This window comes from Chenopodium album, chromosome 27 (genome assembly GCF_948465745.1).
Source record: "Chenopodium album chromosome 27, dcCheAlbu1.1, whole genome shotgun sequence".
In the NCBI taxonomy this organism is placed as follows: Eukaryota; Viridiplantae; Streptophyta; class Magnoliopsida; order Caryophyllales; family Amaranthaceae; genus Chenopodium; species Chenopodium album.
Window position 1 is genome coordinate 36,037,589 of NC_137860.1, and position 26,593 is coordinate 36,064,181.

A 26,593-nucleotide genomic window follows, 5' to 3' on the forward strand; every position below is an offset into this window, starting at 1 on the left:
TATATGTCGAAAGTGGCTTCAATTACAATATCTATGTGTCTCATTAAAGAGTCGGTCATCGTAGTGCTACACCCATAAATCCATAATTGTTGACGTCGGATGAATTTAAATTATGGTAATTACTTAATTAGGGTGAAGTAGTATCCAAAGTGACAACATCAACACAAATTAATGGTCATACACTCATACTCATCTAAGTCACCAAAAAAGAGAAAAATGATTTATTTTGTGTAGAAACCCCAGAAGTAAAGGGACAATAAAAAGGAAGATTTACACTCCGAGCAAGACGAATTATTGTTACACTCTCATTGTTAAGGTAATTTCTGTTTTCTGGCAAATGTTTGTAATTTGATTGAATATTTACCATGACTTATCAATTGATTGTGAAATTCTAGTATTTGATGATGATAATAACGATGATGTTAGGAACAAAGTTCAGTCTTTTCTTGAAAAGTTTGCCTCCCACTTCAATTCATCCTCTTGTTTCTTTTTCTCACTTACCCATCTTTTCTATCTCCACCCAACCTCGATTTTGTTCATCAGGTCTTCAATTTCACTTTTTGATTGTTAATTTTGATCTGGGTACTAGTAATTTGTTCCTAATTGAATTGGGTATGTGTAAAATTTCATGATTTAATTATATTTTTTTTAATTTACTGTTTATTTGGTTGTAGAACGAAGAAAGCTAAGATTGCAAGTGAGAAATTGTGTTCCTAGCATTGAGCAACAGTTAATCATGGCGTTGGAGAGCAAGGAAGAAGATTCATGTGAAGTGAATAGGAATCTGTATCCTCCAATTGAGCCTTATAGTTCTGGGTTCTTGAAGGTTTCTGATATTCACAACATTTATTGGGAGCAATCTGGGAACCCAAATGGGCATGTGAGTTGATAATTATTGATGTTAATTAGTTGATTATCTGCTCAATTTGGTGTTTAATTATGCAATTTTAAGGGTAAAGGTTGCTGCTTTATGTTGCTTCTTAATGTGCATTTACTGTCAGTGAATGTAGTGGTGTTGTTTGGTCCTTGTGCAGTGTTTGTGGGAAGTATATGTTAGTGTCCGAGGTTGATCAATCTCACATACATGAACAATAATATTGCTTCAATCCATTATTTAGAATTGATGGTAGCAAACTAACTATACTTGATGCTATTTGAACCATGATTCAACTAATGCTTAGACAGCCGTCAGTGAATAGATTTTCATTTAAGAAAGAATACTGAAGAATTGAGTGAAGTTATATTAGGAGGTTGGTGGGGATTCTTTTTCTGATATGTTGAGCTAAAAATATTTAACTTTCAATCACTTTACATGCCACCTTACTATATGAATTTATATGTTAGAAATGAGTAGGATGAAAGAGCTAATTTTAGAAAATTGAGAACTGTAATCTGAATTTTTCCTATATCAAATGTATTAAAAGAAGATGAACAATGGACATGAGATCATATAAAATTTTGTTTGATTAATGTGACTACATCAAATGATTGAATGCCAAATCCAGACGTGCAAGGGAGCGATGCTATAAAATTCAAGTTAATGAGTATCAGTGGCTGGCCTGGAAGATACGTAAATTATGGGGTGCTTTTTTTTTTTTTGTTTTGTTATATAATGTTTATTGGAACCATAGATGACCACTAGTCGGTCATATAAAGGTCTGTGGTGGTCTTGAGTTAATTAAGAGAGGCGAGCGCGTAAATGGCTAAAATGACGGTTTCAAGGTAAAGTGAGTGGTTCCAACCACCTAAATTGCCTTCCGAGTTGTCGTGGGGTGCATAGGAAGAACCCCAACTACCTTTTCTTACGCATCTGAAAAAGTCCAGAATTGTTATAAAATGAAGACTTTTAATACACTAAATCAGACCAATTTTGGAGGTTTTGAGACCAAAATCTCTAAGTTGTATGGATGCAACTTGGGGTCATACAATATTATTTGGAACCATATATGACCACTAGTTGGTCATATAAAGGTCTGTGGTGGCCTTGAGTTAATTAAGAGGGGCGAGCGCATAAATGTCTAAAATGACGGTTTGAAGGTAATGCGAATGGTTCCTACCACCTAAATGGCCTTCCGAGGTGTTGTGGGGTCCATAGGAAGAACCCCAACAACTTTATTTTACGGGTCCGAAAAAGTTCTAAATTGTCAAAAAAAAATGAAGACTATAATACATTAAATCGGACAAATTTTGGAGGTTTTGGGACAGCATCGAAAAATCTCTAAATTATATGGGATGCAACTCAGGGTCATACAATATTATTTGGAACCGTATATGACCACTAATCAGTATAAAGGTCTGTGGTGGTCTTGTGTTTATTAAGAGAGGCGAGCGCGTAAATGGCTAAAATGACGGTTGAAGGTAAAGTGAATGGTTCCAACCACCTAAATGGCCTTCCGAGGTGTCGTGGGGTCCATAGGAAGAACCCCAAATACTTTTATTTACGGGTCCGAAAAAGTCCAAAATTGTCAAAAAAATGAAGACTATAATACACTAAATCGGACCAATTTTCGTGGTTTTGGGACCAGCGTCGAAAAATCTCTAAATTGTACGGGATACAACTCAGGGTCATACAATATTATTTGGAACCATATTTGACCACTAGTCAGTCATATAAAGGTATATGGTGGCCTTGAGTTAATTAAGAGAGGCGAGCGCGTAAATGGCTAAAATGACGTTTTGAAGGTAAAGTGAATGGTTCCAAACACCTAAATAGCCTCTCGAGGTGTCGTGAGGTCCATAGGAAGATCCCCAACTACTATTTTTAACGGGTCCGAAAAAGCCCAAAAAATGAACTATATTACACTAAATCAGACCGATTTTGGAGGTTTTGGGACCATTGTCGAAAATCTCTAAATTGTATGGGATGCAACTCGGTGTCAGACAATATTGTTTTGAACCATATATGACCACTGGTCGATCATTTAAAGGTCTGTGGTGGCCTGTAGTTAATTAAGAGAGGCGAGTGCGTAAATGGATAAAATGACTGTTTGAAGGTAAAGTGAATAGTTCCAACCACATAAATGGCTTTCCGAGGTGTCGTGGGGTCCATAGGAAGAACCCCAACTACTTTTTTTTACGGGTCCGAAAAAGTCCAAAATTGGCAAAAAAATGAAGACTAATACACTAAATCAGACCAATTTTGGAGGTTTTGGGACCTGCGTCGAAAAGTCTCTAAATGTTATGGGATGCAAATGTTGGTCATACAATATTATTTGGAACCATATATGACCACTAGTCGGTCATATAAAGGTCTGTGGTGGCCTTGAGTTAATTAAGAGAGGCGAGCGCGTAAATGGTTAAAATGACGGTTTGAAGGTAAAGTGAATGTTTCCAACTACCTAAAAGGCCTCCCGAGGTGTCGTGGGGTCCATAGGTAGAATCCCAACTTTTTTATTTTACGGGTCCGAAAAAGTCCCTAATTGTCAAAAAAATGAAGAGTTGGAAGACTATAATACATTAAATCGAATCAATTTTGGAGGTTTTGGGACCAGCGTCGAAAAATCTCTAAATTGTATGGGATGCAACTCGGGGTCATACAATATTATTTGGAACCATATATGACCACTATTCGGTCATATATAGTTCCGTGGTGGACTTGCATTAATGAAAGGGGCGTAAGTTCTAACCGGGAAAATTGACATTTTAAAGGCAAAATGGAGGTTCCAACCATCAAAATGGACTCTCGGGGTGTCTTAGTGTGTATGGGAAGCACCTCGACATGTTTCTTTTCTGGTACCCATATAGTCAAACATTATGTTATAATCCACGTTTTTTTGCCATTTTTGGAATAATTTCCAAAATTGAAGTGGATGCATGGGGTGTCCTCCGAGGTCTTATAAGTTGGCTTGGTATCATAAGAGGCCTATCAATAAGTCTATAAAGTCCCAAGAATTAGTTAAATTTAGTTATGTGGCTATTTTGGAATTTTGTTGCATTGGTAGTAAAAAGCTGTAAGATGTTATTTAAATAACCAGCTTGGCATCCCATGGTCCTATTAAGGTCTATGAAACCCTTTATGTATATATGTTGAGGGTTCAGTTTCAATATACAGTGCAATCCCAGAGTCTTTCTTGTCGTAATATTCTCTAGTTTATAAGAATATGATAGTTAAGGGACTTAAAATCATGTTTATACAGTAAGCATAACAAATTCTTTAAATTAGAAGAGCTTTTTGGATTTGCTTAACATCAGTTGATGAAATCCAGTTCATGCTTAATTTTAGTTCTTGCATCCATCATATTTTGAACCTCTTCTTGCAGCCAGTTGTCTTTCTTCATGGTGGTCCAGGTGGTGGAACTTCTCCAAGTAATAGAAAGTTCTTTGATCCTGAATTTTACAGAATTATCCTCTTTGATCAGGTTAGCAGCTAAAATTTGATTTGAGATACTGGTTATATTTATGCCTTTAGAAGTATTCTGGTAAGTATGGCCATTTTAATATCTTTGCAGAGAGGTGCTGGCAGGAGCACACCTCATGCTTGTTTGGAGGAAAATACAACATGGGATCTCATAGCAGACGTAGAAAAGCTTCGAGAGCACTTGGAAGTTCCTGAATGGCAGGTTGGTTTACTTATTTGGTTGAATTTTGCTATATCTTGGTCTAACTATGTATGGTTGTATTTTTCCATTGTGCAGGTCTTTGGTGGTTCATGGGGAAGTACTCTGGCTCTTGCATATAGTCAGTCTCATCCTGACAAGGTTTTCCTCCGACACCCACTTCCTAGTTGTAGTGAGCCCAACTCTTTAGTGAGCTTAGAATTTTCCCATTATTATTGAGACAATTCATCTGGTCTTATGTCAGGTCACTGGCTTGGTCCTAAGAGGAATCTTTCTCTTGCGCAAAAAAGAGATCGATTGGTTCTATGAAGGGGGTGCTGCTACTATATTTCCTGATGGTGTGTTCCTTCGATTTTCATTAACTATATGTAGATTACACATTTTCTTTTGAGGCTTATCTTGACCCTTAACCTTATTTTTGCTGATTTATTGGTCCATAGTACTCGCTGATGTTACTGCAATACCTGTTTTATACGTCTTATGTTATCGTCGTTTGGTTGGACCGTTTGGAATGGGTTGTAGTGAAGTTAGAATCCATTCCATCCATTGTATTGTTTGGTTAGCCTTTTTAACTTTGGTACCTCATACCGGAATCCCATATTCACCTCACCCCAAAGATTCACAATCCATTCCATTATGAAATGTAGAATATATTCCAACAAACCAAATAACTTCAAACTAGTATGGGATTTAGAAACCATACCTCCTTAGTATGATATTGCATACCAATCCATTCCAGTTTCATGAACCATACAACCCTTAGAGAGTATAATAATCCCAATATGAATGGGTACCCAATGGACTGTTTTGGACTTGGAAAGAAAAGTGGCCGCGGTTCTTCCCATGGGCCCCACAACACCTCGGGAGGCCATTTGGGTTAGTTGAAACCATCAACTTTGTCTTTAAACGGTCAATTTGGCCATTTACATACACGCCTTCCTTAATTAACTCAAGGCCACCACGAGCCTTTATATGACCGACTAATGGTCATATATGGTTCCAAACCAACTTATATGACCTCTAGGGACACCCCACGAATTCACTTCAACTTTTAAAAAAAATCCCAAAATTAGCCCAAAAGTGTGGATAATATAGCCTTTAATTTTTGACAATTTTGGACTTTGAAAGAAAAGCGGCTGAGGTTCTTCCCATGGACCCCACGACACCTCCGGAAGCCATTTGGGTAGTTAGATTCATCAACTTTGCCTTTAAACGGTCAATTTAGCCATTTACATACACGCCTTCCTTAGTTAACTCAAGGTCGCCAAGAGCCTTTATATGACTGACTAATGGTCATATATGGTTCCAAACCAACTTATATAACCTCTAGGGACACCCTACGAATTCACTTCAACTTTTGAAAAAATTCCTAAAATTGGCCCAAAAGCGTAGATAATAGCCTTCAATTTTTAACAATTTTGGACTGGTTTGGACTTGGAATGAAAAGTGGCCGAGGTTCTTCCCATAGACCCCAGGACACCTCGGGAGGCCACTTGGGTAGTTAAAACCATCAACTTTGCCTTTAAGCGGTCAATTTAGCCAATTACATACACACATTCCTTAGTTAACTCAAGGCCGCCACGACCCTTTATATGACCGACTAATGGTCATATATTATTCCAAACGAACTTATATGACCTCTAGAGATACCCCACGAATTCACTTCAACTTTTGAAAATATTCTCAAAATTGGCCCAAAAGCGTAGATAATAGCCTTCAATTTTTGACAATTTTGGACTGGTTTGGATTTGGAAGGAAAAGTGGCCGAGGTTCATCCCGTGGACCCCACAACATCTCGGGAGGCCATTTGGGTAGTTGGAACCATTAACTTTGCCTTTAAGAGGTCAATTTAGCTATTTACATACACGTCTTACATAGTTAACTAAACTCAAGGCCGCCACGAGCCTTTATATGACCGACTAATGGTCATATATTGCTCCAAACCAACTTATATGATCCCTCGGGACACCCCAAGAATTCAATTCAACTTTTGAAAAAATTCTCAAAATTGGCCCAAAAGCGTGGATAATAGCCTTGAATTTTTGACAATTTTGGACTGTTTTGGACTTGGAAATAAAAGTGGCCGAGATTCTTCCCATGGACCCCACGACACCTCGGGAGGCCATTTGGGTAGTTGGAACCATCATCTTTGCCTTTAAGTGGTCAATTTAGCCATTTACATACACGCCTTCCTTAGTTAACTCAAGGCCGCCACGAGCCTTTATATGACCGACTAATGGTCATATATTGCTCCAAACCAACTTATATGATCCCTCGGGACACCCCAAGAATTCAATTCAACTTTTGAAAAAATTCTCAAAATTGGCCCAAAAGCGTGGATAATAGCCTTCAATTTTTGACAATTTTGGACATGTTTGGCCTTGGAAAGAAAAGTGGCCGAGGTTCTTCCCATGGACCCCACGACACCTTGGGAGGCCATTTGGAAAGTTAAAACCATCAACTTTGCCTTTAAGCGGTCAATTTAGCCATTTACATATACGCCTTCTTTAGTTAACTCAAGGCCGCCACGAGCCTTTATATGACCAATTAATGGTCATATATGGTTCCAAACCAACTTATATGACATTTTGGGACACCCCACGAATTTACTTCTAATTTTGAAAAAATTCCTAAAATTGGCCCAAAAACGTGGATAACAGCCTTCAATTTTTGACAATTTTGGACTGGTTTGGACTTGGAATGAAAAGTGGCCGATGTTCTTCCCATGGACTCCACGACACCTCGGAACGCCATTTGGGTAGTTAAAACCATCAACTTTGCCTTTAAGCGGTCAATTTAGCCATTTACATACACGCCTTTCTCAATTAACTCAAGGCCACCACGAGCCTTTATATGACTGACTAATGGTCATATATGGATCCAAACCAACTTATATGACTTCTAGGAATACCCCATGAATTCACTTCAACTTTTGAAAAAATTCCTAAAATTGGCCCAAAAGCGTGGATAATATCATTCAATTTTTTTACAATTTTAGACTATTTTGGACATGGAAAAAAAAGTGGCCGAGGTTCATCCCATGGACCTTAGGACACCCCGGGAGGCCATTTGAGTAGTTGGAACCATCAACTTTGCCTTTAAGTGTTCAATTTAGCAATTTACATACACGCCTTCAATAGTTAACTCAAGGCCGCCACGAGCATTTATATGACCGACTTATGGTCATATATGGTTCCAAATCAACTTATATGACCTCTATGGACACCTCACGAATTCACTTCAACTTTTGAAAAAATTCCCAAAATTGGCCTAAAATCGTGGATAATAAGCCTTCAAATTTTGACAGCTTTGGACTTTTTTGGACATGGAAAGAAAAGTGGCCGAGGTTCTTCCCATGGGCCCCACGACACCTCGGGAGGCCATTTGGGTAGTTAGAACCATCAACTTTGCCTTTAAGCGGTCAATTTAGCCATTTACATACACACCTTCCTTAATTAACTTAAGGCCACCACGAGCATTTATATGACCGATTAATGGTCATATATGGATCCAAACCAACTTATATAACTTCTAGGGACACCCCATAAATTCACTACAACTTTTGAAAAAATTCCTAAAATTGGCCCAAAAGCGTGGATAATAGCCTTTAATTTTTGACAATTTTGGACTGGTTTGGACTTGGAAAGAAAAGTGCCGAGGTTCTTCTAATGGACCCCACGACACCTCGAGAGGCCATTTTGGTAGTTGGAACCATCAACTTTGCCTTTAAGCGGTCAATTTAGCAGTTTACATACACGCCTTCCTTAGTTAACTCAAGGCCGCCACGAGCCTTTATATGACCGATTAATGGTCATATATGGTTCCAAAGCAACTTATATGACCTCTAAGGACACCCCAAGAATTCACTTCTACTTTTGAAAAAATTCTTAAAATTGGCTCTAAAGCGTGGATAATAGCCTTCAATTTTTGATAATTTTGGACTACTACCCATGTACTTCATGAATAAAAAGATGGACTAATGATTAGAGTGATCTGGGCTCTCTAAAATTCAGATTTTGATTGCTATTTGATGCTGTCAAAGAGGAAGTAGAATGTGACCGTCTTAAAATCTCTTGATAGCTGAATATTCTATCAGCTTTTTTCTTGATACTTTGGTGTATTTTTGTAATTGGAAATTTGGAAATTGTCGTGTCATCTTTTTTTTCCAAATTTTTAAATGGGTTTCAAACTAAATTTTTTGTTTGTAATGTGATTCATATGTTAATGTCATTTTGACAGTTTTTTTTTTTTTTCACATATTTCTTGCATCATATGTTAATGTCATTTTCTTGGTTACTTCAAATTGCTAAATGTTAGCTCACTCCTTAATATGCAGCTTGGGAACAATTCAGAGATCTTATTCCTGAAAGTGAAAGGGGATGTTTTGTTGATGCTTACCACAAGAGGTTAAATTCAGATGATAAGGAAACAAAGGTAAGCTTTGTTGTGTTGATATGTGGTCTACTGGTCTATTGGTAGTAACTTGCTATGGGCCTTTTTGTTTGTTTATTTAATTTAATTTTATAATGTAATGCAATTTTAAGATAAGTTGTATTAACTTGGGGACAAAAATTGAGGGTGAAAAGTTCTTGAACACATCTCCATGGTGGAAGTCTGTGGGACAGAATAATTTGTCTTACTTTTATTGGAATTAGGTTTATGGGCCTTCCCGAAGTTTTATATACACAGTAAAACATGGCAGGCAAACAATTTATTCTTCTGTAGCTTGTGGATATGTTTTATCTGATATCTATCTTTGATTTATGAAGCTGGCTGCTGCAAAAGCATGGACCACATGGGAGATGATGACAGCCCATCTTATTCCTAATGAAGATAACATCAAGCGAGGGGATGATGATGATTTTTCGCTGGTAAGTTTGTGATGGTCGTACTTTAAAGCTTTAGTGTATTAGCTGTTCTTTGACAGCATATCAAATTATACTAGCTTTCGTTTTTTGTACATTTGGGGTTGAGGAAGACATCTTTACTGATGCTGTATTCCTCAAGGAAAAATTGTGAATAGGTATATCCTTTGGGCTTTGGAAAGCAACTGTTTTGCATTGTGTGGCATATCTATTCTAATTGGTGTTCTTTTTTCAGGCATTTGCTCGTGTAGAAAACCATTATTTCAAGAATAAAGGTTTCTTTACTTCTGATTCATTTCTGCTTGATAACATTGACAAAATAAGGCACATTAAGTGTACTATTGTGCAGGTACACTATCTCCCATCTTTAGGCTTAATTCTATTCAAATTATTTTGTTTTAAACTTATATTATTTGAACTTATCATAACTTATATTATTTGAACTCATATTGCTATAGCAAAACTTATTTGTGAGCATATCAACACCTTTTTTTGTACATTGCAGCAAAACTTATCTTTTCTGAACTTACTTGAACCAATTTTGTCTATAATAAGTCAAAATAAGTTGAACAAAAATGCGCAGAGTTACTTATACCAATAAATAAATTTAACCTTCGTCTGAATAGAAATGTGTGTCACATAGATTAATGCATTAAAGAAGAAATAATAAAGCGAAATGCAAGACCTTCAGCAAGTGTATGATCATGAATTTGATGTTGTGCAATTGCTGTTTTTACAGGGTAGATATGATGTTGTTTGCCCAATGATGTCAGCTTGGGATCTCCACAAAGCTTGGCCAGAAGCTGACTTCAAGGTAATGCACATGTGTGCTCATTTTCATAATGTTCTGTAGTCATGAGTGCCCATCATTATTTTGCTGCTGTAGTCTAAGGAATTATATGATAGCCAGTGAAGTCTTCTAGGTCCGCCTGCCCACATTCAAGAAGGTTCCAGCATTCCCCTGTGTTAGTCTTCCGTATATCAAACTAGGGCTGTTGATTTTAGCTCTCTATAAAAGATTCATGATTCATCTATGTTCTATAAAATTTCACCCCTTGTTAAAAATGAATTTTTCTTAAGAAACAAATTATTGTTTATACATCACCTTGCTATATTAAAGTTGTTAAATTTGTATGCTTCCGGAATCCGGACACTCAAGAATTCAGCTATGTTTTAAGATCTATTTATTTAGGTGGAAGTTAAAGGGTCAGTATGATTCTCTGTATACCATATGCCAGTAGTTGTTTTGGCCTCTTCCTTGGGCATGACACAGATTCTTGATAATGTCTATAACCAGTTAAGAGTTTGCATATTTTAAGTCCATATTTTGCTTGCTTTCATTGCAGTCAAAGGCATGGTAAGATTTGATAACAAAATGCACATATACAAACTTTTTCATATTTTCGTTGTTTGACTAATTTGTAATTATTAAAGACAAGCATCTATTTTTGTGTCATCAATATGCCTTTTTATGTGATCTTGAGGTGACTGATTCTTGTTACTTTGGATGACAATCTGAAAGAGCCTTTAATTATGGCAGGTGGTCCTTAATGCGGGTCATTCAGCCAATGAACCGGGAATATCTGCTGAACTTGTTGCTGCAAATGAGATGCTAAAAAGGCATTATCAAGGCAAATAGGGTTATTAGAGTTCTAGGACTTTTGCGCAACGCTTTCAATGATATGTGCTTGTTTGATGTTGTGCAAGACATTTATCGTTCACATCTTTTTAGTTGAGACATTTGGTAATTAATTTAATCGTATTTTATGATAAAGAATTAAACTAGTTCCGAGGACTTTGTTCATATGGAAATTAGAGGAACTCCTGCTTCATGCTCTGTTAACAACCACTTTCCTTCAATTCAATACAATCAATCCAAAAAAACTTAATCAACCACATGAGAAGAACAAAATGAAGAATGGTTATACAACAATTACTTTCCAATAATACCAAATAGACACACTTGTAAAATTGTAAAGTACAAGCACACACTTTGTTCTTTAATACAATTAAGATATATTCAATGAATTAATTGAACCAAATCACCAAAAAGAAAAAGAGTTCACTCTAATAATGTGTTCAAATCCTCATTTGTTTCTTGTGCAGCTTTTTGGTTTATGCAAACTGTGAAAATTTGGCTCTCTTGGGATAGTTGCTGGCCTTTTCCCCTTTGTTGCTGATTTCTGAGTTTCAGAAGCTTTATTTGTTGGATGAGCTGCTTCCTTCCACTGTTTTCTTGATTCCTTTGGTCTCGACATAGTTTTAGAGTTTTCAGTTGCTCTGCGTCCCTGAGATTTCACATGAGAATCGATTTCCCTGCAGAAAAATTACAGTCAGATTCTTACTCTCGTGCATTGTAAAACTCTTGACTGGGAAATGTTACAAAACTGTGAGTTCTGCTCTCACCTCTGAGGCCCAATAACATGTTTCTGCAGGGAAGGAGATTTGGCAATTCTAGAGCTCTTCTCCGACTTCAGCTCTGTTCCCTGCAGTGTCATGTATCTGCTCTTAATTGCTTTCTGAAAGGCCAATTTACATGAAAACTCTTATCAGAAATAATGTCTGCAAGAATAACCTCTTGATAAAACACCAAGATCTGCGCTATTTAATAGCAATGAAGGGTGGTAAGACTTACAAGCTTGCCCTCTTCTTTCTTGCTTCCTTTCTCTTTGTTGTCAGATACACCCTGATGATGGGAAGAAGTGTTAGCGCCAACTCATACTGTGTAATGAGCACATTCAATGTGCATTAACACGAGTGGAAACATTTACCTGTGAGTTTTCACTTGTAGTTGATGAAATTTCATGGGAATGAACTTTTCTCTCTAGGGTTGCCTCTTTCAGAATTCCTCTTTCCTGTACCAGGGCAAGCGATAATGAGTAATCAAAATTGTCAACAGGAAAAGTTTTAAATAAATGAAATTCTGTAAAATGTTTTGTTCTCACATCAGTTCTTAGCCTAAAAGGCTTAGGGTTTGTTGGCTTGAGTTTCTTGTTTTTTAATCCCTGTGTACCACCAGTTCCTGCAGGACAGTTTTCTTTTGAAATTTTGTCCAGTTTTTGAGGGTTTTGCTTTGTTTTGACCTATAATCATGAGCAACAATTTATGTTAGAGATCCACATACATATACCTCATGATAGTTATTGGGTTTGGAAAAGTAGTAATCAATCACCTTGGGTTTTACCGGTGCATCGTGTTTGCTGAGATTGTTGCTGTTCAAGTTCCTGAAATTTTCATCACATAAATGGTTGAAGTATGTTAGAAACTGTTGTATCTCTAATAGAGTGGATTGACATATGACCAAACCATGATGGTAGCACAAACCTGATATCAGCAGAAGTCAAAGCATTCTCTTTGTCATCGTTGTCCTCGAGTTTACTGACTACTCCTGGATTCTGATTTTCAAGATCATCTGTAATTGCATTGTCCTTCTCTTGGCTTTGTTCATCTGCTTTCGGAGCTTGAATTGCTTCAGTATTCTCTTCTGCTGAAACTTTGTCATCTGAATCTGGACCTGAATGCATATCACTCTTCTGAGTGTTCAAGGATACTGCCCTTGAACTTTCTTCTTTAGAGCTGCTATGATCTTCAGCATTCGGCTTTACTGTTGCTGATCCCAAGTCCAAAGAACCACACCTCGACTTCTCATCGATTTCCATATCACTAGATTCATTTCCACCCTTTTCAACTTCTACTTGAGCAGCATCAGCATGCTTTCTCTTATTCGCCTTGGCCTTGCTCTTGACACTTATTGGGATTTTGGAATCAACCTCCCGTGTCTTCGCCTTGGAGGAACCCAGTATCTTTCTCGATCGATCCAAGGGCATCTTCTTCTTTTCACTCGTACAATCCTTGGACGGTTTACGAGTAACATTACCCTTCTTTTGGCTATTTATCTCAAGCCTCTTCACCCCTGCACACAACTTACTTATAGGGGTATCCAGCTCCTCCGACGCCTTCTTCTTTAGAGCTTTCTTAGGCGAGTTGAACACCAAAGCCTTAGAAACAACCTTACTCTTTGGTAACGAAATGCTCGTTTTCATCGGGTTGCGTACACTTCGGAAGGCATTAGGCTTAGGAGAACTCCCCATTTTTTTCCTAGGAGAAGTCATATACTTAGCAGCAACATTCTTCACTCGAGTTTTAGGAGTTGAAGCAGGCTTTACATTTGCAACGACCGCCTTCATCTTTCCTTCTTCTTCATTAATAAGCCTTTTAGAGATTGAACAAGAAACTAATCCTAATCTTTGTATCCTGGATTTAGAAGACTTTGGAGGCGCCGAAAGCGGGCATTTCTTACTGTCACAGGAAAAATGTTGCTTAATATAGAATTTCACTTGCTACGTTGATAATAAGATTGAAATCTAATCAAGATATTTAATCAATTTCGGATACCTTGGAGATTTCCGGCTTAAGGCTCGTCGAAATCGTACATTAGGACTCCTTGCAGCCATTACCTACAAAGATAGTAACAACTAAGCTAGTATCACACCATCCATCAAAAAAATCAATCTGTTTCAAGCATCAAGATTTCGACATAGAAATCTAACCCGAAGCACGAAATTCTTGTAAATGGCTTCGGAATCCATTTCCTGCATATGTTGTTGGTCACATCCTGGAACACAAATACTCATAAAACTTTTGAACACCTCAAATTAACATTCATATTCAACCTTATAACATAGTGCATAAAACAATAATGTATACTCTAATCTAATAAATCACTAAAATCAGCTGATATTCATAAATAAATTGTAAAATTCTACTGTTTGAACATGAAATAAAGTTTAAATTCTGAAAAAGAGAGGAATTGAGGAGAAGGAGAAGAACAAACCAACTCGAGAGCAGAACCAAAAACAATCATCAGGAGAGAAATGATTCGGAAGTGTGAAATCGACGAACTTGGGAGCTTCGATTTCTTCATAAAACTCTTCTACCTCAGCTTCTCTTTCCATGGATGATGTCAGCTGAAATTTTTCTCCCATTAATCTCAACAAACTCTAAGAAAATATTAGTTTTCGAGCGAAGCGTGATTGATCAGATAAGTAAAAGATGGATTAAGGAGAGAGAAAGCAAGAAAAAAGTGTAAGATTAGAAAGAAGAATGTAATGTTTTGAACAAACAACCTGAACAAAAGAAGAACAACAGATCTGCTGGAAAACTAGCCGTTAGAGCAGCTTATCATTTACTCAAACTTTTTTTTTTTTTTTTTTTTTTTTGGTTTTAAAAAGGGGTATTTTCGGTAATTTGTAAAATTTAAAAGATTTAACGTTAGTGTTTCTGGGCTGTACAGCTGAATGGACTTCTTCAATATAATATTGGGCCCCATCATTTAATTGGGCTTTTGTTGGGCCTGACAAATTGTTACACAAAGACTTTTTTTCTGGCTTAATTGTACAGGTGTTAAATTATGTTTTTTTTTTTTTTTTACAAGAGGTGTAAAATTATGTTGAACGAGTAAAAGATAAGCATAATTTATTTATTCACTTTCGTATATATATTTTTTTTTTTTTTTTTTTTTAACTTTCGTATAATTATTCTTGGTCTTATATTGGATTTTTTTTTTTTTTTTTTTTTTTTTTTTTTTTTTTTTTTTTTTTTTTTTTTGTTCTTATTATTAAGTTTATGCGAATTATATTATGATTTCGTACATGCCACACACACTATGTTTTTCAAAACTTCTATGTATATTTTGTTAGATAAACTATTGATATTTTTAATTTTTTTTTTTGAACAAGATAAACAATTGATATTTAGATAAATTTGGTTTAAGGTTTCCTTTTTTTTAAAAAAAAAAAGAAAGAAAGAAAAGAAAAAAGAATGGTCTTTCTTGTTTTTTAACCGACTTATCATAATTCTTGGGAAAAGATCTACCTAAAAACTATTGATAAATCTTGGAGAAGTATGAAATTCTACAACCCTAACAATTACCTATAAATTACAAGCTCCTACAATCTTTATTTATTCATAATCGTAACAATTTCTAGAGCAATTGTAATATCTTTGATTAAAGAGAGTTAAAGAAAATGTGTGAGGTAGTATTATCTATTGATAATATTATTAATACTAATAATGGCGAACCATGCCAACATGGTGCATTCATCAATAACACATGCGCAATGTGTAAACGACTCAAGGAAGATTGCAACAATCCAATCACTATACCGTTTCGTTACATCGATCCCAATTTCTCCCTCACTGTGGAGGCGATTAAACGCCTACGAGGTAACCTCGAAACGTTACTAAACCGCAAGAAGCTACACTTAGTACTCGACTTAGATAACACGTTGATACATTCGATAAAGACCAAATCGTCCAAAGGATTTACCCTAGAAGATAAGGAAAAGATCAAGGCATCATATGAAGATGTGTACGAGATTTGTGATGGTAAGAGGTTAGTTAAGTTAAGGCCGGGTGTTCGTGAATTTCTTGAAGAAGCTAGCACTATGTTCGAGTTATCAATCTATACTATGGCAAACGAATTTTACGCTAAAGAAGTGGCTAAAATGCTTAGATCGAACGTGTGTCAAAAAAGGGTTAAGTTCGAAAATGTGATTTCTAAGGAGGATTGTCTAAGTTGTTTTACTAAGCAAAGACGACGGAAGAGGCTTGAAGTTTTGTTGTCGTCCGAACGGGTGGTTTTGATTGTGGATGATTTAGTAGAGGTTTGGGGTAAACAACATAAGAAAAATCTAATTAGTATTAAGCCATATAAGTTTTTCAAGAAAAATAGTCCTTGGATTGTTGAAGAATTGGTAGAAGATGACCAAGAACTTTCTAGGGTTTTGGGTGTTTTAAAGAAGGTTCATTATGTGTTTTATGAAAAGGAAGAAAAATATTATGAGGGTAAAGATGTGAGGGAAGTGCTTGAAAGAATCAAGATTCAGTCTTTAGTTGAAGAATTTTTTGATGAGCGATGGTTTGGAAAGAGTAATGAAGATTAATTTGAATGAGAAAAATATTATATGTGGTTGAATCTAGGTTTTGCAAATGTATTTCATTGTATTTTCTTTAACTAAATGTAATTTTAGTCTTTTAGATATGGTGTATAAAAAAACATACTCATTGAGTTCACAAGTTCTTTAAAAAAAATTGGGTTCACAAGTCACAAGAATACTACAACGTCTAGTATAGTGTTTACAATATTAAGGAATGATTAGAGTATCTAATTATGTTTTTGTTATTTAGTAAATATCTTTTATTTACTTAGTCAATGTTGATGGGATTGTTTTTACTTATTTTTAGATTATTTATAGCTAGTCCTTAGGTAACTCTTGTTTGCCGGTTTAAAGAGGCTAAAGTGAATAATCAAATCTTATATGCAATACTACAAAACAACTTCCTTTCAAAAATATTGATACTACCTATGTCCCTAAAAGATATGTAATGTTTATACTTTTAGTTGTTGCGAATTCCTAGTCAAGCCATGATACTTTCTACATTTGGTTGATCAATCATTCAAAATTTAATTAAATTAATTGATTTCCTACACTTTTGATGAATAGATTTTTAAGCAAGAATATATTATAGTGAGGTAATTATGAATTTATGACACTATGGGCTTAGCTAGATACTTTTACATTTTCTGAGACCTACTTTTAAATTACATTATTCAAATGGGCTTATAATAATGAAAAGAAATGCAGCTCATAGGAAATATTAGTAGTAAGTCTTTTATATGGCATCATGTATCAACAAATCCGATGTCGTCCAGCGGTTAGGATATCTGGCTTTCACCCAGGAGACCCGGGTTCGATTCCCGGCATCGGAACTTTTTTGCCTATCCCTTGACAAGTGCTTACTTTACACAAAATGACACATTAATTACGCTGATTTGCACACAATTTTATTATGAATTTCTATATTAATATGGAGTATCAAATTAGAAAAGATATTACGGAGTAAATGTTTTACAGTTATTAGGCTTTATTTTTGTAAATAAAGATGTTTTGAACTTAATTAATAAGAATATAAGCTTTTAGTACAGAGTATATTAGGTTTCGCACATAATAATAATTCAGATTGTCTTTTGTTTAGAGATGATTATTACTTCATATTATTGAATTCAAACAATACTCTTCAAAGATATATATTATGTTGTGTGTTACATGTCTGATGGCTACGTTACAACAATAATTTTCTTAATCAAATAATAATGTGCAGTAAACATCCCAACAAATAACAAATCAAAATAGTTAGTTGACTTGATCTTGAAGCTGCTAATTAGTAGTAATTAAAAACAAATTAACACTAATAAACAACTGTTTAATTACGAGATTCGGAGGTTAGCCATCTAATTAATTAATAATAATGCTTGAGTTACAAGTTGCATGACATTGAGCACAACGTCTGCAGCTCATAAGCTGAGAAATACAGATATGATAACTAGGCCATGTGATGCTCCAGTTATGGCACACACGTAGCACTGTCAAAACGGTTTGACAGTTCGGTTTCGGTTCGGTTTGAAATCGGTTCGGTAGTTAATCGGGTCGGTTTGGAATCGGTTTAATTGTCTCACGGGTCGGTTTTGGTTCGGTTTAAATAGTTATCGGTTCGATTCGGTTTCGGTTTATTCTTAAGCGGTTTTAATTCGGTTCGGATTGTAAACAGTCCGGGTAGTAAACGGTTCGGTGCAGGCGGGTTGCGGTTTGTTAACGGTGCGGTGTAAACGGTTTTTATCCCGGTTCAAACAATTTCGGGTTGGAAACGGTTTCGGGTTAGAAACAGTTCGGTTCTTTTTTGGTTCAGTTTATAATTGGTTCGAATCTTTTTCGGTTCAGTTTTTAATTGATTCGGTTCTTTTTCGGTTCAGTTTATAACTGGTTCGGTTCTTTGATGGTTTAACCACTTTAACGTTATTCATATCGGTTCCATTTTAAGTTTACTAAATTACGGTTCGGGTCGGTTTTCGGTTTCAAAAAATAAATTGTTTATCGAGTTGTTTGGATTCGGGTAGTTCAATGGTTTTGGTTTGAAATTTGATAGTATTTGCTAACCTTTTGCGTTCATAAGTTTTATATAAAGTCGGCAAGTCGTGAATCATTTCTTATTTAGGCATCATATTATAAACAAATTCTCATTGATTTTATAAATACATATTATGTTCTGTTTCAAGTTTAGTCATACTGATTTTACTAGTTTATTACGAAGTAGATTATAAGAGTTAGTGTATTAATGTATTATTGTTTTACAATTAGGTTATTATATGCTTCTTATTTAATCATTTATATACTACGCATAGTATCATAATCATGATTTGATAAGTTCTTGACTTCTTGTGAAATGGAAATTTGCAATTTGGTAATTCGATACTTGATTAGTCAACAAGACTGATAATTATGACTCATTTATCATTATATATTTTCATGAAATTATGAAGATATTACAAAGTGCTTTGATTTGTATAATAAAAGAAAACACTACTGACTAATTAACAAGGTAATATTGATTAGTTCAATTGATCATATGTACACATTATTAACACATGGCATCTAACCATCTCATAGTTAAATATTCATATCATCATTATTCGTATGTATTAGTACAAAGTTATAGACTCATTAGTGATCTTTTTAAATTTATCTATTTATACATTTTATTAATATAGCGTTTTTATAATTTTTACGTGTATGAAAATAAAGATATACTAGTAGATGTTTTAATACGTGTCTTGGGCACTGATCCCGATCAAATGGGGCAAAAAAATACTAAAGAATTGAGGGAATAATATTTTTGTAGATGAATGTACAACACACAAACACACACGGATCACCACTCTCAACCATAGTTAAAAAAATCAATGGTTAGATTCTTTCTCCCACAACACACACGGATCACCACTCTCAACCATAGATTAAAAAATCAATGGTTAGATTCTTTCTCCCACAACACACACAGATCACCAATCTAAACCATAGATTAAAAAATCAATGGTTAGATTTACATGAAACCCTTTTGAAGCCCAATTTGGAATAAGGGTTATCACTTATCAATCTTCCTCTCCCTCTCTCTCCGCCGTTCCTCTCTCTCTCTCTCTCTTCCTCTCTTGCTGTTCCTCTCTCTCTCTCTCTCTCTCTCTCCTCTCTCTAATTCTACTTCATTTCTTGTGTATTCTTTGACAGACAAGCAAATTTCTTGATTTCTTCTAGTTTTGAAACCCCCAAAATCATTATAGTTTTGCCGTCGACCACAATCATCCCTCATTCCCTTTCTCACATAGTCAAATGACGTCCGACGGATATCCTACCGCAACGGCAAGCCGGTGACCGCGCGAGTACAAGATCTCGCCGCAAACAAGCACATGACGATGACTGCAAGTTGCAGTGTTAATTTAGATGTTTTCATGGTTTGAGATGGGTCCAGTTTAGCTATGAGTTTTAAGGAAGATGTTCATTATTAATTGTTAATGTGGTTTGCCTATGATAAAGTATGATAAAATATTACAAGATCCTTCATTTTTTTGGATTTTTGGATTATATTGCTTTGTAATTGTTGCTGGTCTGCCTGTTAGTATTATTTTTATAATTTTGATTTAATTAATTATAATCTTGGTAGAATGGATTTGATAAACTCGGGTACCCCATGTACTCGATTTTCTCGGGTCGGGACATGGGCCGACTTTTGAACTACCCGAAAAGCGGGTACCCGGATTTGAACACCCCTACGCCCTACCTGAGGCTTGTTTTACTCTTGTTTGTGAACACTGATTAACCTTAAGACCTTAATGAATGATTTGCCTTGCTATTTTTAAAAAAATATTCTAATATTTAATCCATTTAATTATATTCCCGTCAAAAAAAAAATCCATTTAATTATATAAAAAAGTTGTAAACGGTTCGATTTAGAAGCGGTTAGGTTCATAAAAACGGTTCGGTTTATAACCAGTTCAGTTTACAATCAGTTCGGTTTTTAAATGGTTCGGTGCAAACGGGTAGCAGTTTGCTAACGGTCCGGCGTAAACGGTTTTTTTGCCAGTTTAAACGGTTTCGGGTTGGAATCGGTTTCGGGTTAGATACGGTTCGGTTCTTTTTCGGTTCGGTTTTCTTTTAGTTCGGTTTATATTTGGTTCGGTTTGTTAACGGATTCGGTTCTTATACGGTTTAACATTATTCGGGTCGATTCGGTTTCAGGTTTACTAAAATACGGTTCGGGTCGGTTTTCGGTTTAAGAAAAATCGGTTTTTAATCGGTTCGGTTCTCATTTGGGTCGGTCGGTTTCGGGCATTTAAACGGTTTCGGTTTGAAATTTGACAGCACTACACACACGCATAATGTATACTGTTAAACTTTATATTATAATATTACTCCCTAATCTAGTTATAATTAAATTAGGAGAAAGTAAATACTGTATATAATATGATATTAATTAATATGTTACTTTTATGATTATGGAAGAAGAAAGATGCAAATTTAAATAATTATAGTACATCCTGTGCAACACATGCGCTGCTTTACAACTTTTAGTAGTAGAATGAATTTATGGTCAATTGGAAGATAATTGTGTTAGCTCTAGAGAGTCCCATCCGTAGGCTACATTACGTGATAGAGTTGGAGATTCCGGAATTTGCAAATACTAACATGACACGACATAATTAGGTACAATAGACACTTATGATATGTTCTAAATTAAAACTTAATCGTCTAAAAACACAAAAGATGATTACTAGGTTGTGTCGTGCCTTAGCTCTGGTACCTTAGATAGGCTGCACGACACTATGGGCGACTGGCGGACTGCTAGCACAGCCTATTGCCATCAAACTATTATCTAATTAGAAATGTTGTAAACGTATTAATGTTATTACAAATTAAGTAAAAATCTTTGTTATCTTTTGATATTGAAAGAAATAGACATTTATAGTAAAGATCATATCTATAGTGCACTTATTAGGAAAAGTTATATCTTTACAAAAACATGTTATCATGGTAATTAATTTTTTTTTAACAAAAGTAAAATTATATAAGTAATTTTTTGTTTTTGTTGTTTGCTAAAAATAAAAAATCTGACACTGGTTAATGTTCATATAAAAAGTTATATCTTTATAAAGTGCATCAATATATATTAAAGAAAATCAATATTAATTAATTCAACGGTTTTGTAATTGTTCGAACCATGTCACATGCATCAAAATATATTTTTGGAAGAATACATTAAGAAGATTCCAAGAATAAGGTTGGCGCTTATACATGAAAATTATTAAATTAAATTTGATTAAGACGTTATATCAGTTTAGTTAAGGTTTAAATAATAACAGAGTAATTAACTATATAGATTCTCCTTGGACTGAATCATGAAAACTTTGTATTATGTACAAAAACTGTTAAATTTCAAAATAATATGAAACAGGCCTGGACAACCCGAACAAGGAGGAGGAGAGTTAGATCCGCAAACAAGGCTTTGGAGCTTCCATACTAAAACCAATTGGCAATAGTAGGAGGTACTCCTCTACCTTATAAAGTGAAACCTTCTTTCCTCTTTCTTCAATGTGGGACACTCATAAGTGGGTTACAATGGGATTCAACAAAAACATTATACAACTAGTACGAAATTAAACAGTTTAGAGATAATATGAAGCTTCGAATAATCAAGGCCGAAAAATGGAAGAGAAAATCGAAATTATCATATCCTCTGTACAATTATAAAGATGTGAATGTATATCATTAATCTTGAAACATCCAAGGGAAAAAAAGAATCTAAAAAAATGTGTAACAAATCGAATTATTACAACTAATTTGACTGTAAGATCGAAAAATGTCAAATTTGCGAGCATTTAACTCGATCAAGTCTCATGAACTATAAACTTGGTTACAAATGATACAATTACTTGAGATAATTTTCCCAATAGCACCATCTTTTTCGATCTTCAAATTTCGAGTCATTTTATTCCAAAGATGAACACCATAAGACTCCCTAGTAATTTTGTTGTACATGTTTGTAACCCACTCTGAATCACTTCCTCCAGTGGAATTTCGAAACAACTTGTAAATTTTGTACCAATCAACAGGATAAAATGCCATAGGAGACATCATATTGAATTGATACCGCGAATCATCAACCGTGCTTTTAATAACTCTAGTAGCCATGTACGGTCCATTATGGCCCCATAAACTCCCATCAAAAGTCGAGTTGAATTCTTCCAAGAACCTTAACAACAAAGGATGTTCCTTATCAAAGATCAATACCGCGTTGTTTACTGAAATCCACACCTTCTTTTTCTCATCTAATTCTTGTACTCCAATCGTGTTCCTTAAGCCAGAAACATCCTTTAGTAATATCATATCGGTATCAAGATACACCCCTCCATATTTGTACAAGATTACGAGTCTTAAAAGGTTTGACAGATTTTGAGCAATTGGGATCTTCCCTGGGTCCATCTTGCCGTCCTTTAGCCTTTCGAGCCAATCATGAGCCGGTGTCCCACTAAACAGAAGGTTAAAATCCGGGGCTATTGGCAGGATTAAGTGCCCTCGTTCTATCAATGGTTGAATCATTTCGCGGCCTGGTTTTGAGGCCATTATCCTGGAGACTATGAAGACACAACCTCCAGGGTGTGCCTTAACAACACTCTCTAATGAAAACATTTCGCGCTTACCAAAAAACTTGGTGGAAGATATCCATGTCATAAAGATATTGACTCTGCATCTTTTTTCACTGATGTATTGCTGTAACTTCTCCTCAAATTTTCGCGTCTTTGGTGTTGACTCGAGTACTTTAGAACCCGGAAGCCTTAACTTGATCCACTGCATCCTTTCCTCGGATGAATTACTGTAAGGAGGATTTGAAAGATGATCATATTGATCAATTGACGCGACAATTGATTCGTCATCCTCATCTTCCTCATCATCCTGTTTTTTCTCTGTCTGAATGACAGCTGCAGGTGGAGATGCAGACTGCGTTTGATCATTTTTCTCGATTTTTGCTTCCTCGACAATTGCTGCTTCAGGTGACACTGATGAATTGACAGCATCATCATTCACAGGTGAATCAACAACAGGAGGAAGTGCTGAAATCTTATCGATTTTCTCATCCTGCACTACCTCTGCTGTCAAATTCTGAGACGGAATTTCGACAGCAGGAGATGGTGAAATCTGTTCATCTTTTTTATCCTGCAGTTCTGCAGTCGGATTTGGAGAGGACGGAATCTCAACAATAGTTGGTGGCTGAACCTGATCATCCTTCTCTTCCTGCCCAAATGTCGAATTTGAAGCCGGATTTTCAATAACAGAATCCGGTGGAAATTGGGAATCCGACAGCAACGGCGCAGTTGCTGGATTTGCTTCAGGGTTGACAACAATCTCCTCTTTCAGTAAACTAACAGAAGGAGTTGTGAAATCGTTGACCGACAACGGCGTTGTTGCTTCTTTCGTTGTTGGACTATGATTAACAATCCTAAGGTATTCAAAATGATTAATATATTGTTGAGGGTACTTTAAATAAAGCAGAGATAAAAAGGAGATTGTAAAGAAAGCAGTAATCATGTAAATTGATACAAATGATGAAGGTATGAAGGAGAAACATTTTCGATTCGAATTCGACATTTTTGTGTTCATTCAGAGAACAGGAAGATGAAGAAGAAGAAAAAAAAGGGGGAAATTTGTAAGGTTTAGTCAAGAAATCTGCATTATGTTTCTTGCAAGAAGATTATGAGCATTAATTTTTTGTTTTGTAATGCTAATTGATTTTTATAAGTAATATTGCTATTGGTTGTGACAGAGTGTAGAGGAATATGGAAGAAAAAATAAATTGATTGAATGAATGAAAAAAATAATGTATTAATTTTTTTAAAATGTCCTTTGAAGATTATCCAAGCATGATATACATTTGACTTGTGAGATTTAAGCAAAGTTGTAAGCTTTTAATTAATTTTTCTACCTTATATTAAAAATTTGATTATAATAATTGGGATATAATATATGTTACATGAAAAGAGGTGGAGTGAATGTTTCTATCAAATCCGTTGACTTGATTTTTATAGAAGTTGTGGGTTTTATATTACAAATGATTTCGACATCTCATAAAATTAAAATTAATTCTTAAAAAATTAATTAACTAATTTCATGGGTAATTTAATTAATTGGATATATTATGAGTTGGTAAGATCAAGAAAGTTGTGCATAGGATGTCATTGTACTTATAATTGTATAACAGCAGTGAAGACTATTAGTTTGTCATCATTCTCGAACAAAAGTGATTGAAAGTGTTACGGCGGCGATTAAGAATAATAGTTGTTAAAATGTAAGTTGTATAAAAAGTGTGGATGATAAAGATAGTAGTGAAATCTTCGAAATAGTTTGTTTTTATGTTGGATGGTGTTTTATATAAGGTAGCAAAAGTTGTTTCCGCGATAGTGTTTTGAGTTTCGGATTGTGTTTCTTTATATAATAATCTATTTATATTGGTACAATTTTCAACAACTAGTTTAGCTGACATTCGAATACTATTATGACATGTAAGGTGACGAAACTACTCTTTCACATTGAATAGGTCATCGTTAACGGTTTGTAAATCAAGTTGATTTTTTTTTTTTTTTTTGAGGGATTGTAAATCAAGTTGATTAGTGATAACATATAAGAATAATTGACTTATATGTGCGATGATAAAAATTAATAGAAAAACATTAGTCAAAAGCTCAATAATATATATATATATGATGGTACTTAGTAACTATTATAATCAAAATTTTCCTTTTCTAGGGGATTTGTTATTAATTGTGTAGATAGAAATAATGAATTATGATTATAATTTCCATCTCTTAACGATTTTTTCCCTTTTTCTTATTATCTTGATCTTGATTAAACATTTATTGCAATTTTAAAAGAAATAATGAGATTTACACAATCAAAATGTGATCAATGTGATATTTCTGATTTGGAGTCATGATTTCACAAATTTCTTTCCATTAATGACTACTATGATGACTATGAAACAATTGGCATAGCCATCGTGGCACTTCGTAATTAAGCTTGCTAAAATTAAAATTGTTCCTTAGCTAATTTTATTGGACTGGATAGAATTTGGTTGACTAAAAGACTGATGAAACTAATCAAAATTGATTTTTCTGAATTTACAATGTTTTTATTATTAAACCATATTGTTATCAAAAGCAAGATTTGGCGGCCTAATAAGTGAGAAGATCGCATTAAAGACAGAGATTCGCTCAATGTCTCACCAAAAGAACTTGATGGTAATTGATGTATAAGTATTAAGTCAAATTGGCCTAAATCGAACTCTGTAAATATTACCAATCGAATTCTAATATGAACTTACATATAAGAACGATACATTAGTATGGTCATACATTAAATATTTATTCAGTCACTTTTAATATACGTAGTAGAAGATTAGTAGTGGCATGTTTGCGTGAGTAATGTTCCTTGAGGATATTATTCTAATTCATACAACCTTTATAATAATCGTCGTTTCATTAATGATGTTCTTGCTTGTACTTGTTCAAGGCTTACAATACTTGTTCTACAATTCACAAAGCGTTAGTAAAGCTGAAATTCGTTCTCAACTAAAATTTCAAGGATGTTATCCTTGATTAACAATTAAAGGCAAATTAAGTACATTTTTAATTAATTTATGTACACGAATTACGATGCAAATATTGCAGACGAATCACAATCACAGCACATTTGAAGGAATCAGTTGCAGTTCCTACTGGTAATAAAACTACGCAAAGTTTTTAATATTAATTATTTTTTTTTGGTCAATGTCATTTGATTTTATATATACTTAGTGTCTTTCATTTTGTCTAACATTTTCTTTTTACTTGAAACTCAGCTAATTTTTTTTTTTGTAAATATTTCCATAAAGTTACTACATATTTTAGAATTCTGTCAGTTATTAGTTAGTTCACAGGAAATTTCAATAAGTTAATTAATTTTTTATATTGAAAGTTTTACTCCTATGTTAATTGTAAAAATTAACATGTGAGGGCACATGAAAGACAAGCTGGTATTATACTACGTATCTATATATAAAATGAACAAATTGAATACATACAAGATTCCAAATTATGCATGTCACCTTAATAATTACATATCCAAGAAAAATAAATAGAGTGTTTTTTTGTTTGTTATAATATCCATGCCAATTCATATTCATTAGATATAGTAAATTAACAATATTCATGCCGATTCAAGTTTGCATTACAACTGAATTTACATATATCTC

The 26,593-nt window shown here is 34.7% G+C and overlaps 4 protein-coding genes and 1 non-coding gene across 6 annotated transcripts; 3 read left to right on the forward strand and 2 right to left on the reverse strand.

Moving 5' to 3' along the window:
- Nucleotides 1-172: 172 nt before the first annotated feature.
- LOC145619214 (proline iminopeptidase-like) lies at nucleotides 173-11,225 on the forward strand. Of its 2 annotated transcripts, none has more exons than XM_081673857.1 (11): nucleotides 173-316; nucleotides 675-880; nucleotides 4,260-4,358; nucleotides 4,449-4,559; nucleotides 4,635-4,697; nucleotides 4,801-4,894; nucleotides 8,893-8,990; nucleotides 9,326-9,427; nucleotides 9,657-9,770; nucleotides 10,161-10,235; nucleotides 10,962-11,225. In XM_081673857.1, exons 2-11 carry the CDS (start codon nucleotides 737-739, stop codon nucleotides 11,058-11,060), a joined length of 999 nt encoding a protein of 332 aa, XP_081529983.1. In that variant the 5' UTR covers nucleotides 173-316; nucleotides 675-736; the 3' UTR covers nucleotides 11,061-11,225. The 2 variants fall into 2 exon arrangements, with proteins under 2 accessions (XP_081529983.1, XP_081529982.1); XM_081673856.1 differs by lacking the exon at nucleotides 173-316 and adding an exon at nucleotides 390-543.
- A 114-nt stretch (nucleotides 11,226-11,339) lies between these two features.
- LOC145619213 (uncharacterized) lies at nucleotides 11,340-14,509 on the reverse strand. Its single transcript, XM_081673855.1, has 10 exons — nucleotides 14,256-14,509; nucleotides 13,972-14,036; nucleotides 13,817-13,878; nucleotides 12,746-13,720; nucleotides 12,594-12,645; nucleotides 12,367-12,504; nucleotides 12,193-12,276; nucleotides 12,057-12,107; nucleotides 11,828-11,940; nucleotides 11,340-11,737 (listed from the first exon to the last, which is right to left on the reverse strand). The coding sequence occupies exons 1-10, from the start codon at nucleotides 14,404-14,406 to the stop codon at nucleotides 11,509-11,511; spliced, it is 1,920 nt and encodes a 639-aa protein (XP_081529981.1). The 5' UTR covers nucleotides 14,407-14,509; the 3' UTR covers nucleotides 11,340-11,508.
- A 1,031-nt stretch (nucleotides 14,510-15,540) lies between these two features.
- LOC145620168 (RNA polymerase II C-terminal domain phosphatase-like 4) lies at nucleotides 15,541-16,365 on the forward strand. The gene has a single exon (XM_081674800.1). It carries the CDS (start codon nucleotides 15,541-15,543, stop codon nucleotides 16,363-16,365), a length of 825 nt encoding a protein of 274 aa, XP_081530926.1.
- Nucleotides 16,366-17,120: 755 nt separating this feature from the next.
- On the forward strand, nucleotides 17,121-17,192 carry TRNAE-UUC (transfer RNA glutamic acid (anticodon UUC)). Its single transcript has one exon. It is a non-coding gene; the product is annotated as a tRNA-Glu (tRNA).
- A 4,823-nt stretch (nucleotides 17,193-22,015) lies between these two features.
- LOC145620169 (uncharacterized) lies at nucleotides 22,016-23,955 on the reverse strand. The gene has a single exon (XM_081674801.1). The coding sequence runs from the start codon at nucleotides 23,953-23,955 to the stop codon at nucleotides 22,204-22,206; it is 1,752 nt and encodes a 583-aa protein (XP_081530927.1). The 3' UTR covers nucleotides 22,016-22,203.
- Between the last annotated feature and the right edge of the window lie 2,638 nt (nucleotides 23,956-26,593).